The sequence below is a fragment of the Nematolebias whitei genome, chromosome 17 (genome assembly GCF_014905685.2).
Source record: "Nematolebias whitei isolate Nwh7 chromosome 17, NemWhi1, whole genome shotgun sequence".
In the NCBI taxonomy this organism is placed as follows: Eukaryota; Metazoa; Chordata; class Actinopteri; order Cyprinodontiformes; family Rivulidae; genus Nematolebias; species Nematolebias whitei.
In genome coordinates, this window is record NC_056514.1 from 31,487,458 (window position 1) to 31,504,794 (window position 17,337).

Here is a 17,337-nt window from a genome sequence, read left to right on the forward strand (position 1 = left end):
TAGAATCATTGTGTTCCTGCTTTAATAAATGTACCTTCACTGGACTTCAGTGCTGTGGCGTCCCAAAAGTCTTGGCTATCCTAACCCTGCCAAGAATTTAAATATTAGAATATTATTTATTAGCCATCCTTCTTCAAACGGTGCATTTTGCTGGTACATCCACTGCTTTGCCTTTTGCGATGAAGTTAATATTAGACTCCCACTTCAGGTGTTAAGATCCCAACAGCTGTCAGGGTGGGTAGCTTGAGTCGCTGCAGTGTTGTCAACATCTTCTCAGCAGTCTTGATGTTCTGACTGCACCGAACGAGCATAAACTTAACTTACCACTGATGTGCAGACTTGTTGCCATCTCAAATGACTGAAAAGACTTCACGCATTTTGGGGTTTTGTGCCAAATATTTTAGTTTGATGACAAAAAAAGAGACAAGTTTGACAACAGGGACACTTTCAGTGGATTACTGTAGGTTTTCCTTTTGTTACTAATAAATACACCCAATTCTTGACCACCAAGAAACAAAAAAATATATATATTTTTGCACATATTAGTAGGAAGCTTTAAAACCCCTTTGAATATTGAGCTGATTTATTAATATTGGATCTGATTTCTATTTCCAGCACACTAACTGGAAGTCCCACAGACAAGCAGTGCTGCGTAGCATTGGGCAGTTCGTGGAGAGGTCCGAGGGGGTAACAACGTTACAGAGCAGCTCACTGATAAACAGCGCAGCTTGGGAACAATGTACTGAAGCAATGCTGCAGCCTGAAATGTTGATGTCTGATGGGACTCCGCTTCTCTTTCTACTAGATGACAACTTCTTCTATCCGAGCATGAGATATGAAGTGTATCAACTTGCAAGAAAGTGTAAGGTCATTTTGTCCACCAATGCCTCTGATCCTATTTATTTTGTTAAAATTGAGGTTTAAAGTTATTATCTATTCGTGCAGGTTCTCTGGGCTTTTGTCAGGTGTATCTACAGTGCGATTTAGAGTCCTGCATCAGCAGAAACCACAGCCGGTCTAAGCCTATTCCCACTGAAGTGATACGGGAGATGGAGAAGCGTTTGGAGTCTCCAAATCCACAAAAGAACTTGTGGGAAATGCAAAGCATCTCGCTCAACACATCAGACAGCAGCTCCAAATGTGACATGTAAAACTGCAGAGTAAACCCTTAATAACAGCTGATAATTAGTTTTAAATGCTTATCTTTTGTTTTTCTTCTTGTGTGGTTTTGTCATCAGCCGGAAAGTGATGGAGTTGATCTGTTCATCTCTAAATAATCCTCTGAGCCCGGTGGAAGAGAACACTGAACAACAGGTAGCGCTAATCGCCAACACAATACAAATGAAATGTGCTGTTGTGGAATATGGATGGAATGTGACTAAATTAAATAAATAAATACATAATTAAATGCATCATTTAATTATTAAATACATCATTAAATCATGATATATCATGATAAATATTCAATTAAATTATTAAATCATTAATTAATTAAATATCCCATGAAATAAATAAATGTACCTTTTAAATTATTTAATTTTGTCACATTCCTCCCTCCAGTGTCATCATGAAATTATAACTGTCAGCGTCACCCGTCAAACTCAGTGGGCGGGACTAAGACGGCTCATGAACAGACCCTGACACCTGATTGGCTGCTCCACACAACAAATGAAGACAAATCGACCACAGATAATACATTGATCCACAGGCCAGAAAATATATTCTGAAAATATATATATTTTTATATATATTTTTTGAAAATATATATATTCTGAAAATATATGTATTTGGGTGAAACCTTTTTTCATACCATGAATGTAAAGAAGACGCGCTTTTACGAGAAGTTGGAAAGTGCAGAAATAACTCCAGTAACTTCAATAAACTGTTCCAATTTATTTACCACAAACTCTGGGGGAGAAGCTCCAGCTTCTATATCCGTTGCTTGGTTTAAAATATCTCCAACCAGTTCACAAGAAAGCAAATTGAGGTCCTGCATGGAGGGAGCTGCCATATTTGAACTGACTTCAGACCAAAGCAATGGATGTCACATGATCAGCATTAGTCCCGCCCACTGAGTTTGATGGGTGAGGATGACACTATAATTTCATGACGACACTGGAGGATAGAATGTGACAAAATTAAATAAATATATCATGAAATAATGTAAAATTTATTCATTTCATGGGACATTTAATTAAATGTGTATTTAATAATTTAATTGTATATTTAAAGATGTATTTAAGAATTCAATGAAACATTTACTTATTATGTATTTATATGATTTCGTCACATTCCACCCTCCATAGTGGAAGTGAATACTTTCTTGCATTTTGTGTCATACATGTTCCAGGAGGCTGATCGTCTTACATGTGCCACGAGTGTGGTCCACCAGGCTGATCGGGCTTGTCGACGCCTCATATCTGAAGCCATGAAGACTGCCAGAGGTCAGTCAGCTCCACAAACACCCTTTATTTCACTCGCCTATTACAATTATGACTTTCAGTCTTTATTTTAGATAATCATGTTCCTTCTGAGCGCATGCGGCTCTTGGCTGCTCAGCTGAACGAGTCTAAAGCGACGTTCCTTCACAACCTTCGGAAACAGCTCCTTCAGGAGGTTCCGTTCATTCAGGAGGACGTCGATGTGGAGCGGGTGGTGGAACGAGCAGTGGGAAGCATTTTTGATGACCAAAAGGAGGACATTTTGTCAAGATTTATAAATCACAGTGATTGACTTGAAGGTTTACAAAGCAAAACATTTAAAAACTTAAAGACTGCATACGGCCTGCTTAGTTTCATAATTCAGAATTGTAGTCCACGATCATTTTATATTGAGAAATGACAGAGTTGTAGCTGCTTTGTTCCAACTTTTAGTTATGTTGGGCGCAATTTTGTGCAATATCTTGCGTTATTTGTTTGCACTTTGAGTATGTGTTATGACCATGGCTCAGTATCTGATGAATTCACTGAGGTGTAGCCATTTAAGTGTAGAATGAGGTCGATTAGCTGCAGTGGCCATCTTGGTTTAAGCTGAAACCAATCAGTTGTAAATGTACTGCCGATATTTACTTTCTGAACGTTTCATGCAAATCCATCTAGTAGTTTAGGATATATTTTGCTAACAAACAGGGTTGACTTCACAGGCAATGCCAAGGTTTGAAGCAACAATGTCACGCAACTGGAAGTATGGGTTGGAGACCATGCTCAGCTACTACCACACTTTTTAGTTCAAAGTCTGTAAAATGAGCCATTTTTTACTTTTGACGTTGCCAATTAAAAATCACATCTAAGATTAAATGGTTGTTTTTTTTTCATATAATAATTTTGCCAAACATATCTGGAGTTTGTAGACTGTGTTACACAAATGTGTGAAACAAACGGTAGTTCTCTTAATTTATTAAATAAAGGTTTAGAAAGAAAAAAAAAGCACATCATTAAAATTCGTTCTAAGCGTCTATGTCACATCTGCAAAAACAAAAAATTGCCAACAATTTTTATTATCACTTTCTAATCATGTACAACTTCTCTTGAACAGTTACCCGACATAACCGTGTGAAAATTATTCTTATTTTGTTTTAGCGTCTGATTCCAAGCAGTAGGTGGCTAAAATGATTTTTTTAAATATTAAATCACAAAGACATCCTGCACACACCAAGGTGCATTAGTGTATGGGTGTTTTAAGTGTCTGTGATGGACTGTCCCGCATCTTGCACAGTGACTGCTGGAGACAGGCACCTGCTCCCCCACCATCCAGAAAGAAAAGCAGCTACAGAAAATAGATGATTGACAGGGAGATGTTGCAAACTGTGTTCTGAACAAAGTTAAACTGAACACAACAAATTAAAGAAAAATGGATGAAAAGCTTTTAACGTAATTTTAATGGTACAGTGTGGGTGAGAATCGTAAAAATGTTAGTGCCTGAAGTGCGTTTTGGAGATAATGCTCAGCTACTACCACACAAAATTTCATATCAATAAATATATAATTGAACTGTTGACATTTCTGTTGGCTAAGACCAATTAGCTGGTGGAGGCCATCTTGAATATTGTGTTAATACCAAAATGTAATCAATTATAAATGTAGATCCAGTGATTACTTTAGGGAGTTTTACTCAAAACTAGATATTTTGCTAACAGACAGATTAATAAACGTATATAAACACAGATAATTACCTATGATTTTCTAACGGCAAAACAAACCAATGGATAAAAATGCATGAAGTGAATCATTTGCTGCTAAAGAAGTTTTTTGTAGTTCTCGTTGTGTTTAAAAAGTGTCAGTAACCAGACCAAACTGATTAAAACTACAGATTGTGCGTCTATAAGCCAAGCTCAGAGAAATCAGCCTTTAATAGTTTAAAATAAATATTTCCCTAACAGTCCTTGGATATTTATTAATATAATAACCAGCAAAGAACATCCACTTTAATGAGGGAGCTGAACACAAGTCTGAAACTAAAAGTGCACATTGTCACTTTTTATGTTGTCCACGGGCAAAATGACAAGCAAAATTGTATTTATCTATGCACATATGACCACAGATGTTGCACTGGAACGGATGTTCAAAACCATGGCAACCCATGTGGATAGTAAAAAGTATATTATCGGAAAAGTGAATATCGCAATGCTGACATTTCTGTAGGAGCTGTTGGTCTGGTGCAGTCGGGGCCAGGGTGGGTGTGCTCGCCTGGCTGTTGCTAACGCTTCCAGTAAAAGTGTTCGTGTTGTTCTCCAAACTAAATGCAGGAACGGGACTGCCGCTTTCGTGAACTGAAGTGGGAGACTCGTTTTTTGGTGGCGATGTCTGAAATGCATTTGAGCACACTGCAACCTGTTCACTGGAGACGTGTTGTATCAGGATTGGCTTCTCGTCTTTTACGGACTCTCTGTCAGGTGACGCAGGAGCCTCCGGTTCAGAGTGAAGGCTGCCCAGCTGTCCAGCCAGTGCAGACAGCTGGTCCAGTGAGTTTCTAAAACCATTAGCACTCTGGCTGTGGTTTTCAATCTCATCCACTTTGGGAGGATTTTTATACTCGCTATTCAAGTGGTGGATCTTGTTAGAGAGGTCATTCATATATTCAGACCTTGGCGACACCAAGGAGGGAGGACTGATGTTGATCAGGAGCCGTCGACCGAAGCCCAGCGAGCCTGTCCTCTTCTGCAAAGCGCTCAGCATTCTCTTGTTAGAGAAGGGAGGCCGGACCACCCTCGTGGGAAGAAGCTTGTGGCGACGGCGGCGGTGGTGGGACAAGTTGCTGCGGTCGCTGCATCGGAACGCGCAGAGGTCACACTTGTATGGCTTCTCTCCTGTGTGCGAGCGCATGTGGGCTTCCAAGTGGCGCTCATATGCAGACGCAAATGGGCAAAGCTGGCAGCGATGAGGTTTTTCACCTGGTGAAGAAACGTGTAGTATTAGTATTATTGTAATATAGTTGTATTTGATTCTACCAAGCATGCTTTTGTGAAAGGATGAACAGACATGATGACAATAACTCCACATGGGGAAAAAGTTGAGATGTGTAAAGTAGAGATGCACGATATTGGATTTTTGGCCGATGTCCGATATGCCAATATGTTAAAATTTATTTGTCCGATAACTGATACCAATACTATTTTTTTTTTTTTTTCCTAGACCTACTTACAGACACTACAAAGCTTTTTCTGCTGTGAATTAAAATACATTATTCTGCATGGTCTTGGTCAGTTTGATCTGCTACCAAATGCAGATGATAAAAAGGGGGCTGAAAATGATGTAACACTTCAACTTAAATTATGTTAATGTCAAATGTATTCATGACATTTACTCTCTGCTGGTGAGGTTTTGTTTCTCTGCAGTTGACCGTTCTATAGTTATAACGGCGCCTTTTATACCGGTGAGTTATTTTGACGGAATGTCCGATATTTAACTTGATCGCTAATATCGGCCGATACCATGTCAATAATATCGTGAAGCCCTAATGTAAATGATAAATTCAAACTGAATGTGATGTGTTGCAATTCTCAAAAACCTTATATTTTATTTACAATGAAGCATGGTACACGTCAAATGTTTTAACTAAAAAAAAATGTGCAATGTAAAAAATATGTTTTTGTTTCAATTTCATGACAGTAATGCATTTTTTTAAAGGTTGGGAGAGTGGCAACAAAAGGTTATAGAAGTAGGTGGTATGAATATGAAACAGCTGGATGAAAATTTTGCAACAGGTCTATAAGAGGATTAAGTATATATATAAAAAAAAGCATTTTGAAGAGAAAAGATTTTAAGAATCTGGAAAAACCTGTGCAAGAGACATGGCCAAAGGTCAATGACAAGGCCATGATCCCTAAAGCGGTGCTGCGTTAAAAACAAATCTTATTCTGTTCTGGAAATCACTGCTTGTGCTCAGTAACACTTCCAAAAATCATTGTCTGCCATGTCAGCCACAAATGCAGGGTAAAGCTCTATCATGCAAAGAATAAGCCATATGTGAAAATCGTACAGCAATGCTGTCAACTTCTCTGTTTCACTGCAGGTGAAAAAATGTTCGTGGTCAGACGAATCTTAATTTCAAATTATTTGGGGGGAAACACAAACACCGTCTCCACAATACTAACAGAGGGACCATCCAGCCTGCTGTCATCACTTAAAAGTCTGCTTCTCTGACATGTGTAGCTTACACATCTGGAAAGGCATCATCAATGCATAAATGTTTGTACAGGTTTTAGAACATATACTCCAGTCCAGCAAAGAAGACCCGGGACTGCTGAACAGTTAGAATCCTACATCAGACAAGTATGGGACAACATTTTGCCCCAAAAAAACTCAAAACTGGTCTCAGTTTACAGAAAAGGTCAATGGTTGTTAAAAGAAGAGGGGGATGCTTTGCACTGGTAAACGTGATCCTGCCCCAGCTTTTTTGAGATGTGTTGATGTCGTAAGTAAAGATTATTTTATTTTAAAAAGTACATATTTCAGGTTTCAACAAAATATGGGTTTGTGAGATTTCTGAACTACTATATTCAGTTTTTTATTTACAAAAAGTCCCAAATTTTTGGAAATTGGGCTTGAACTTTGTGTGATGCATGTAATGTAGCTGATGTACAGCAAATGACTTCATTACATGAGCCTCTGGTATCATACCTGTGTGGATGCGGGTGTGCTCTATTAGACGAGCCATGCCTTTATTGGCATAGCTACAGTAGCTGCATTTGTATTTTCCATCGCAGGTCCTTTCCAGGTCGTCCATCATCTGCACATCTGACCCATCTTCCACAGGCAGGCTCACCTCCACAGAAGGGGGATCCAGACCATTCTGCTCACATCTTGGGACAACTAGAAACGCACACAGAATCAGTGAATTATCTGAAATCGTATTCAACTAAGACTTTTGTGCTGCAGTGTTGTTCTCACCAGCATGAAACTGCTCCGTTGTCTCCTTTTCTCCACAAACAGAGCCCGAGATCATGTTGACATGCTGGGTTTGCTGGGTCAAGTATTCCTGAAATTCCCTCACAAAATCCACAGGCTCGCTCTTTATCTCTTCCATTTTATTTATGCTCAGTTAAACACGAAAACATCCGAATATGATGCTGCTACGTGTCACAGCAGCCAACCAGCTGTTAAGCTAGCTCTTAACGCTTTATGGATCGCTAGTAGCAACAGTGCTAACGTTTGTTAGATACATGTCGTATTTTATTTCTTTAAAACTCGTGGTTAAAACGTAGGTTAGCATTGTTCCTTTCCAGCGTTAAATCAAATTCAAATTTATGTCGAAACAATGTATAAATAAGGCTAATCTTTTTTTTCTATGTACAACCCAACCGTCACCTTGTGTACAGCGCTAAGCTTCCGTCTTCACGCAAACGTAACTGTTGCTTTTGTATACCGTCGGAAAAATGAACGTTATAAAATATAAGTCAATTTTCTATTTAATAGCTTTTAACCTGTTCCCCATTGCTAACGTTTCATTTTTAATCCGATATATTTGTTTATTTTAGTCAATCAGCATATGTTTCAATGTTCATATATTTACAACAAGAATTTTACGCCTTTGAATGTAGTACAATTTCCAAGTTTATTTGAAGGGAGCACAGCGTTGCCAGATCTACGACTATTATGTATTTATACGATAGCGTTAGGGTCTTCGATAGCTTTTGAAAAAGCTCCAAAATGCAATAATTTAAGAATTTCCGTACACCAGTTAAAAAAAATTATTTTTATTCACGTGAACAAATGTATATTGTCAAAAGGAAAACGATTAGGCCCATCCCTGCGCGCTTAACGTTCATCCAAATTCGTTTTGAAGGGAAAGTTCGTCATTTTTTATCTGGCAACTTAGAGTCGCATAGTCATTTCATAATAAACCATGGCTGCGCTGTTGGTCAGGACTGTGTCAAAGGTGAGACTACATACTGTAGACTTTGATACTGTCATGTTACGTGTTTTCCTATGAACAACCAGCATGTTGCCTTTTAACGTGCCCTCTTTTGTCTGCTCACCGTGCTTACTCTTCCCAACGTGACGTTACGCTAACGTGTGCTAGCACTAACTTGTTTGATTTGGATTAACACATTTGTTATCATTAGACGACCTAGCCAAGCTCTGAGTAAGTATCTGTCCTGAATCCATACGACTTTCACTCCTCTTACTGGTGTCCAGTACCTTACACCGGTCCCTCGAGCATCATGGAAGACTTGCCAGTCTGGAGCCAGGAGCAGGACCACCTCTGCCCCAGCTGTGGAGTCCCACCAGGCTGCTGGACTTTCTTCCTTTCCTCCCCTTCAGACCTATTCAGAGGAGGAGAGCATGATGAGGGAAGCAGGTGAGCAGGAACCTGAAGCCATGCAGCTGCAGACAGAACTTTCTGTCACATTAATGTTTCTGATGTTTGTTGTCAGTGAAGAAATATGCACAGGAGCGCATCGCCCCCCTTGTGTCAAAGATGGATGAAGACTCTGCCATGGATGAAGAAGTCATTAAATCTCTCTTTGAGCAGGGAGTATGTCATTCCTTTAAATCTCTGTGAACACCTGCATTTAAATAAAACTGTGGATTTTTTTTTAAATATATAATTCTTCCTTTTTTTTTTTAAGCTCATGGGAATTGAAATTGACCCAGAGTATGGTGGCACCGGCTCCTCGTTTTTCTCCTCCATCCTGGTGATTGAGGAGCTGGCGAAGGTGGATCCCTCGGTGGCGGTGCTCGTTGACATCCAAAACACGCTCATCAACGTGCTGATTACTAAACTTGGTACCGCAGCTCAGAAAGAGAAGTACCTGAACCGACTATCAACCGACACGGTTAGCCGATTGACATTTTAACTGTCTTTGAAATCAGTTTTTAGCATACTACTTTTAGCTTTTAGCCAGCTTGTTGTCATTTTTAGCTGTTTGCTAGCCATTTATTAATTTAATTACCCCTTTGCCACATTTTGCAACTTTTAAATAGTATTTTTCAACCTCTAGTTTTAGCTACAATTTTGCTACTTTAGATTTTACCTCAACCTTTGCTACTTTTAGCTATACTTTAGCTACTTTTAGCTGCTGGAAAGCCTTTTTTGTTATGTTAAGAAAGTGTCATAAACAAACCATTTATTTAAGAACAGTCATTGAAATAATTAAACACCAGCCAATATTTTACCTCTGTACAAGTTTGCTAATAAATATAAGGCTTCATTTATTCACAAGCCATTGTTTTTAATTAATTAATTAATTTTTGTTTACATTTTCCTTAGCAACTTTTTGGAAGTTTCTTACTGCTTCTGAAGATGAAGTCAGCACCACTCATGTATAAATAGCTTCTAGTTTTATCTGTTGCACTAAATTGACCTTAACCCTTTCCTACTTGTTGTGACAGTGTGGGAGCTTCTGCCTCTCTGAAGCAGAGTCGGGGAGTGATGCATTTTCTCTGAGGACGCGCGCTGCAAAACACAAGGACTATTACATAATCAACGGATCCAAGATGTGGATCAGTAACGCAGAGCATGCAGGAGTTTTCCTCGTCATGGCGAACGTGGATCCTTCTGCCGTGAGTAACATTCGTCATCCATATTGTTTGTTTGGTGCTCACCAATTCTGAATCCTAACGATGTTCTCCCTCTTTTGTTTGTCAGGGATACAGAGGCATTACCTGCTTCATTGTGGACCGGGATACCGAGGGACTTGAGATTTGCAAGAAGGAGAACAAGCTTGGACTACGCGCATCCTCCACCTGCCCCATCAACTTTGACAACCTCAAGGTGAAAGCAGACACTCGTAGCTGCACTGGCCGGATGTCAGCCATATTGTGATTTAATGTGTGAATGTTTATGAAGCGTTCACACTATTGTGATCCATTTTTCTTCTGTACGTTTTTCGGCATCTTTCTCGTGCCACAATTTTTGTGCTGTTTCAACAAATCATAATGTTCAGCTCGTTCAGGAGAAGGCTGCTGTGACTTTTGTTGTTGGTGCAACTTCAGCTTTTTGAAATATTTAGCCTTTTCTGCCATTTTTTTTCCCTCATAGAAAATGAATTGAGCTCATTTTACATCCTCCAACTCTTTAGATCTGTTTACAACCTTTTTACTGCTCCTTTCACATTTTGTTCCAGTTCAGCTTCTTTCAGCTTCTTTGTGCAGATTTAAAATTTTTTTCATCTACTTTCAGCTGCTTCTGTTTTTTTCCAACAGTTTTGTGCTCCTTTCAGGTTCTTTCTGCTAACTACAACACTTTTGTGCTTCTTCTAACATCTTTATGGCAAATTCAGCTTGTTATGCTCCTTTCAGCTTATTTCTGCAAGTTTCAGCTTTTTCTGCCATTTCAGCTACTTTTTTTGCTGTTTTATGCTAACGTTAGCATTTTCATCTAATTCCACATATTTGGCACTCATTTCAACTTTTTTTCAGCCTAATTTAGCAAAAATATGCTCTTTCCACTTCTTTCTTTTAAATTTAAGTTCTGCTGTTTTAGCTACTCTTCAGCTGTCTTTTCGCTACTTTAATCTTTTTTCAGATACATTACACTTTTTGTGCTCATTTCTGCTTCTTTCAGCCTAATTGAGCACAGTTGTGCTCTCTCCACTTTCTTCTGGTAATTTAAGCTTCTTCCTGCCTTTTCGGCTACTTTTCAGCCTTTTTTTTTTGCTGATTTCAGCTTTTTTAGCTAATTTACTCATTTTTTATGCAAATGTCTGCGTATTTAAACCACATTCAGCAAATATGTGTTCTTTATGCTTTCTTCTGCTAGCTTAGGCTCGTTCTTCATTTCAGCTACATTTCAGCATGTTTTTAGCTACTGGTAATTTCAGCTGTTTTTCAGCAAGTTCTTCAGCAATAAGCATTCGCACTGCATTTTCACAGTGACCAACTTTCTGCTTTCTGTAGGTACCAGAGAAAAACATTTTAGGAGAAGTCGGTCATGGATACAAGTATGCCATCGGTATGCTGAACGAGGGCAGGATTGGAATTGCAGCACAGGTATGCAGTGGCACATTTTTGTTTAAATAACTTCATCACGTTGTGAATAAAAACCGTCACTGTGTTGCAGATGATTGGACTGGCACAAGGTTGCTTTGACCACACCGTTCCTTACACCAGGCAGAGGATGCAGTTTGGAAAACGTATATTTGACTTTCAGGTTCTGATCCTCAACAAACTATCTGCTAAATACTTTAATTATATATGTGCTTAATTTGTGAGGTCAGATTTATGTTCAGTGACTTGTTTTGGCACTATTTCTGTTCTTGTAGGGCATGCAGCATCAAATCGCCCACGTAGCGACACAGATTGAAGCGGCACGACTGCTGACGTACAACGCTGCTCGCCTGAAGGAAGCTGGCAGACCGTTCATTAAGGAGGCCTGCATGGCTAAATACTTCTCATCTGAGGTGGGTTTTTTGAGTCTTTAACATGAACGTGTTTCTGTATTTTCATAGTTTAAAACAAGGCTTTTTCAATTTTATACATGCACTTTTAGTTTCTTCTCGTCGTCTTTTCATAATTACCATCTGTTGCCAAAACGTGAAGGTGAAAGATAAAGCTTTGCCCCTGTGTGTGTGTCGGCGCAATTCAAAATGGCTGCCACAGCCAAATAAACCTTAAAAAATATAAAAAGAACTCAAATTCAATTCGTTACTGTTTGGTGAGGTTGTAGCTGAGCTGTTCCCATCACGTACTCCATTGTTTGAAATATTTACATCAAACTTTACTGTTTGGATTCAACCCTGTTTCTCTGTTAGCAAAATATCTCAAACCACTTAGTGGATTTTCATGACACTTTTAGGAAGGAATCATTTGATGTCCATCTACAACCAAATAACTTTTGGAGTCAACCTAAGCCCAGCTGACTGCCACAACCCACATAAACCAGCAAAATGACTGTAACTCGGTCATCTTTCAGATACTGAGCTAAAGTTTGAGCTACTAGTAGCCGAGTCCTTCACAACATGTGCTCTAAGCTTGACACCTTGCTGTATGATTGTGCATGCTATTTGCAAGGTTTAACCCAAATGATTACAACTGCAAGATTTTTCAACCAAAATTGATCTTAGACTAAATCTCTGGAATGAAAGTTGGTTGTGAATTTCTTCAACAACAAAAAAAACGCTCGTCCTTGAATTTGTTAACCTATAGGTCTGTTATAAGATTTCTTTTGCGGTTTCTTAGTAACTGCTGCTTTAGAAGTACACTTTATTTACCAGGGATGTGTATTAAAAATTATGTATGGCATCAGTGTGTTGTATGTGTCTCATCAGGTTGCAACCCTGACCACATCTAAATGTATCGAATGGATGGGAGGAGTGGGCTTCACTAAAGACTACCCCATAGAGAAATACTACAGAGACTGCAAAATCGGTGAGAATTATTTTATAATGACATCACGACATGCAAGTTACGGCGCCGTAGGAGAAACTGCACTCACAGACACAATTGCAGGAAGTTCAGGTGTAGCTGTTTGTGATTGGACCAGAGCGGGGTGGGACTGCAGTGGCTGTAATCAGACTCTGTAGGAATGTCCCTTTGTGGCTGCTCGGTGTCATTATGACAACGCACATACAGCCGAGGAAGCTGCCACCGTAAAATATCACTTTTGCTTTCACCTCAGGGAGCTTGAGCATCATAACAAACTCCCTTTGTCTCCTTGAAGTCAAATCTTTGGACTTGTATTACAGTACGGACTTTGTTTTGTCCACTGGAAATTTATTCTGATGCTTTTTTGTTCTCTCATGCAGGAACCATTTATGAGGGCACGACAAATATTCAGCTATCCACTATGGCCAAGTTCATTGATAAGGAGTACGACCACTGAAATCATCCAACCATGAGCAAATAAATCTCTTTCTTTTCTTTTTTTTTTCTCCTCAGAGTTTTGTGGTTTTGTTAAGTAGTTGAGCTGAAGTTGCCCTGGTATGTGTAGTTCTGTTCTTTACCTGTTCAAAAGTTTGTAGAAATTGCCTTTGCTGCATCATACCTTCCACATTTGTTGTGAATTCATGTTCATCTGGTGATCCGTTACGTATAAATCACTGATTTTTATGTTGCAGTATGGAAAATGGTGTGTTAAAGATTTGAACTAGGATAGTCTGCGAGTGATCCGGTGCCTTCTGAATATTTGCTAATAATGACAAATTTATGACATGTTATTGCAGGATATGCTACCATGTGTATTGTAACAGTCCACCCCTTGCTGTATACTATACATTGACTGATTTCACATAACAACAAATAAAGAATACTTTTTAATACATGTCAGTTTTTGCATCCACTTTGGTACTTTTACAGGTTAATACCAATCTGCACCACTAGATGGCAGCACTGTCCTGAGTAACTGCAGCGCCTCAATGAACAGGCAATTATCACGTCTTTAACAGCCTGACACCTCTAATGATATTTGATATTAATCTAATTACGCTGAAAAGAGCCCGCCTTGCATAATTCACTCATTGATAGTTTTATAGTTGAGGCTAATGAAGTTTCCACAGTTTTAGTGGAGCTGTGTAAAATCAGATCTATTGTCTAAATGATGAGCTAACAGACCCAGATGCATGATGACTATTTAAAAAAATTGCTTGACAAGAAAAGACGCATGCTTAAACAATTATTGTACTCTATATTGTTTATTAAGAAATTAAATGTTTGCAGTCTTTAAATTTAATAACGGATGCACTCAATTTCCTTCGAGGAAATATCTATTCATATATCATATGGATTAACTTTACTTTGCAAAGCTTACCCTCTTCCTTTATGACCTCTGACCTGCTATAATAGGAAATCTGACAAATATAGGGTATAAGCACAAGTTTATTAGTAACAGAACTACATAGACTGCAAAAAATGTAAGCGTTTAACCTGATGTCAAATCAAAGTTGCTCTTGTAATCAAGCCTTCACTACAAAACTTAATTGTGTCAATATTTTCTGCTTTTGAATCAAGACAATGGGGTGATTTATACACATCCTGCAAAAAGCAACCACTCTCTTAACACTTTTACATCATAAAATAATTCAAAACTTGTTGAAGCAAAGGTTTAATCCCAGATTTTAGCACTCTGCTTTATAGTTGTATATGAAATTGGCATTTTGTGGTCCTATACAACTAACTTCCAAGGTGTTTCTAAAATCACTCGGAATTAATAAGTCACCCAGGTTTGCTGTTGCAGCGTTGTTTTCTGCTGCTGATCCACTTTCACTTGGTTTAATTTGCATAATCAACTGAAAACACTTGTTTTTTTTCCTCACTTTGTCTAAATACAGCTCAGTTAATCTCTTTCCCCGTCCCCATTTTTAACATTGCTATGAGACCTCTAATTATGCAAGGATTCAAGTAGCTTTACACAAAAACACAGTGTTGTCCTTTAGCTTTGGAGAGGGCTTGATGAGCTGAAAGGACATGGCTGTGTGCTTGTAGGTTGAACAAATTCAATCCGTTTGATTAGTTCTCTGCATCTGCTTCAGCTTGGGTTTAAATGATTATTGTAAAAGGAATATTACTGAATATTGTTTATTTTCATGTTTCACCTATTAAACACCATCAGAAAAAGGACACGTCTATTGGCTTAATGAAAACGTAGAGCACATTTCTTTGATTTAAGTTAAGCTTATCAGGGAAAAATCAACTTTCTCCTTTTGTATCTAATGGAATTTATCAGCTAATTTAACTAAACCTGCTAATTACACACACAAATACAATCTGCTTCATCTAACCATATATTTGACAGTAACAAGACTGATTTCATCCCACCAGTACATCACCTGCTGGTTCTGTGTTTTTTTTTTTTTTGTACAAAGCTGATCTGAAAGGCTTTTTAACATGATGGGAAACATTCAATTTGTGCTTTGCCCAAAGCACTTCCTGGCTAATAAAGTTATACAGTCAGTGAGGTTCGGTGCAGGTAAATACATCCCTGTTCTATTGAAGGCAGAGCAGATAAATCACAGGCTCCATCCGAGCTGATTCAGTTCAAATTTATTGGATCGATTCATGACTATATTTCTTGAGCTAAAAAAATGAGACTTTTTATTAAAAGAGTTTGGCTTTAAATTCGTGCGTAAAATATGTGCGTAATTTGCATACTTGGAGTCGCATTTGTGTGATAATCTCTGAACCATTTATTAAATTTAATGACAGGTGATGGTGGCTTGTGCACGCCCACCTCGCCCCCTCTCTCTCTCTCTCTCTTGATAAAAAGGGACGTTCTCCTCTTCAGTCTAATTGGACGATAATTGGGTGCGTTGCCGCGGAGCTCAGAGCCAAAACGCTTGCGCGGCCTCGTTCTTCTTTTGGAGACTGTTCTCGTCACGACCCCTCACAGCTTTCCTCTCCAATCCCATTTGCTTTTGTACCTGCGCAACAGCAGAGACCGAGCGCGCGTTAACTCGGACAACATTTCTGTTGCACCAATCCACAGCAAGTTTGACGCACGGATCGGAGCGCTTTTACGCACACTGGGATTTTCTTCTCTTTTCATAACTTATTCCAGAACCTAATCTGTTTTAGGTGCTCTTACCTCATAAGTTTATCTTGACTGGATGATCATCGGACAGTGAAAGGTGATGGCAGAACCTGAAGAGACTCGCCAACCCGCGAAGGACTCGCCGTTCTCCATTAAGAATCTGCTGAATATTGAAGACAAACCCACGAAGCCAAAGCTCACACTCAGCTCGTCCAAAGGTGTTTTTGAAGGCAGCTTCTTCTCTCGGCTCAGTGACTTGTCTCTGCCTCGGTTTGAGCTGCCCGCGCAGAGGATCGGACTGTCAGCGCAGTATTTGGAGAGAGCGTCCGCCTGGTGGTACCCATACGCGCTGGGGACACATTTTAGGACTGCAGGTCAAATATTTCATCATTTTGTATGTGTGTGTGCATTTGTTTTAATTTTACATTCCCACTGTGTGTAATTTTTGCCACTATCGTTCGTTTTGAATAAATTATGACCCTAAAATATCATTTTGCGAATGGAAAGACGCACGTTTCATGTTTTAAATATAATTAAAATAGGAATGGTTTGGCGTTTTGCCCATTGAATCTATTATAACATTAGACTGTTGTTATAGGATCTGAGAAGGTCAACCCAAGAGAAGAGTCACCGGCACCGGACAGGCGCTCCCCGAATCTCCAAAAAAGTGACCAAGATGCCAAAGAGGAAAGCGCAGACGACGACCTGGCCCTGGATGAGAGCGACGCGGAGGAGTCAAAGAAAGAAACCGACCCGGAGGAGGACTGGAGGAGAAAAGCGGACGACCTGGACCCGGACAAGAAGCCCTGCCGGAAGAAGAAGACGCGCACGGTGTTCTCCAGGAGCCAGGTGTTCCAGTTAGAGTCCACCTTCGACATTAAGCGCTACCTGAGCAGCTCGGAGCGCGCCGGCCTGGCCGCGTCCCTGCACCTGACCGAGACGCAGGTGAAGATCTGGTTCCAGAACCGGAGGAATAAGTGGAAGCGGCAGCTGGCCGCCGAGCTGGAGGCGGCCAACATGAGCCACGCGGCGGCGCAGAGGATTGTGCGGGTTCCCATACTTTACCACGAGAGCGGGGCCTCAGAATCGAGCGGGGGCCCCGGTACAAACTCACCGAGTAGCGGCTCACTGCTGGCGTTTCCCCATCACATGTACTACTCCCATTCAGCCCCCCTGCTGAGGCCAGTTTAACAAGGATGGGTCCAAATCTGCACGTTTTTAAATGAGCGCAAATCAAAAAATGACTTTAAATTTTGTATATTTTGTAGATTCAAGGAATATTTTAGGTATTATTATTATTGTTGTTATTATTGAAAATGTACATATACTTTAATGTGTTTAATTGTAAGAAAAATGAACATGTTTCGAGCGGGGAGGGAGTGTCTGTTTGTATTTTCCGAGGTTTGTGTCAGTGTTTGTATCTGAAAATGT

General features: G+C 39.6%; 4 protein-coding genes across 4 annotated transcripts in view; 3 read left to right on the forward strand and 1 right to left on the reverse strand.

The window, feature by feature from the left end:
• Positions 1-2,779, forward strand: part of LOC119423719 (L-seryl-tRNA(Sec) kinase) — a 3,902-nt gene extending 1,123 nt beyond the window's left edge. The window contains exons 2-6 of the mRNA XM_037691125.1: positions 616-862; positions 946-1,147; positions 1,239-1,314; positions 2,351-2,444; positions 2,516-2,779. Coding sequence (XP_037547053.1) covers positions 616-862; positions 946-1,147; positions 1,239-1,314; positions 2,351-2,444; positions 2,516-2,733 — 837 coding nt within the window. The 3' untranslated portion in view covers positions 2,734-2,779. The remainder of the gene's footprint in view (positions 1-615; positions 863-945; positions 1,148-1,238; positions 1,315-2,350; positions 2,445-2,515) is intronic.
• Positions 2,780-4,207: 1,428 nt separating this feature from the next.
• Positions 4,208-7,842, reverse strand: LOC119423720 (zinc finger protein Pegasus). Its single transcript, XM_037691126.1, has 3 exons — positions 7,389-7,842; positions 7,119-7,310; positions 4,208-5,389 (listed from the first exon to the last, which is right to left on the reverse strand). Exons 1-3 carry the CDS (start codon positions 7,522-7,524, stop codon positions 4,470-4,472), a joined length of 1,248 nt encoding a protein of 415 aa, XP_037547054.1. The 5' UTR covers positions 7,525-7,842; the 3' UTR covers positions 4,208-4,469.
• A 472-nt stretch (positions 7,843-8,314) lies between these two features.
• acadsb (acyl-CoA dehydrogenase short/branched chain) lies at positions 8,315-13,283 on the forward strand. The gene is made up of 11 exons (XM_037691127.1): positions 8,315-8,376; positions 8,637-8,799; positions 8,876-8,976; positions 9,071-9,277; positions 9,834-10,004; positions 10,090-10,215; positions 11,340-11,432; positions 11,503-11,592; positions 11,705-11,842; positions 12,710-12,809; positions 13,187-13,283. Exons 1-11 carry the CDS (start codon positions 8,344-8,346, stop codon positions 13,261-13,263), a joined length of 1,299 nt encoding a protein of 432 aa, XP_037547055.1. The 5' UTR covers positions 8,315-8,343; the 3' UTR covers positions 13,264-13,283.
• A 2,703-nt stretch (positions 13,284-15,986) lies between these two features.
• On the forward strand, positions 15,987-17,131 carry LOC119423722 (homeobox protein HMX3-B). Its single transcript, XM_037691128.1, has 2 exons — positions 15,987-16,280; positions 16,505-17,131. Exons 1-2 carry the CDS (start codon positions 16,007-16,009, stop codon positions 17,095-17,097), a joined length of 867 nt encoding a protein of 288 aa, XP_037547056.1. The 5' UTR covers positions 15,987-16,006; the 3' UTR covers positions 17,098-17,131.
• The last annotated feature ends 206 nt before the right edge of the window (positions 17,132-17,337 follow it).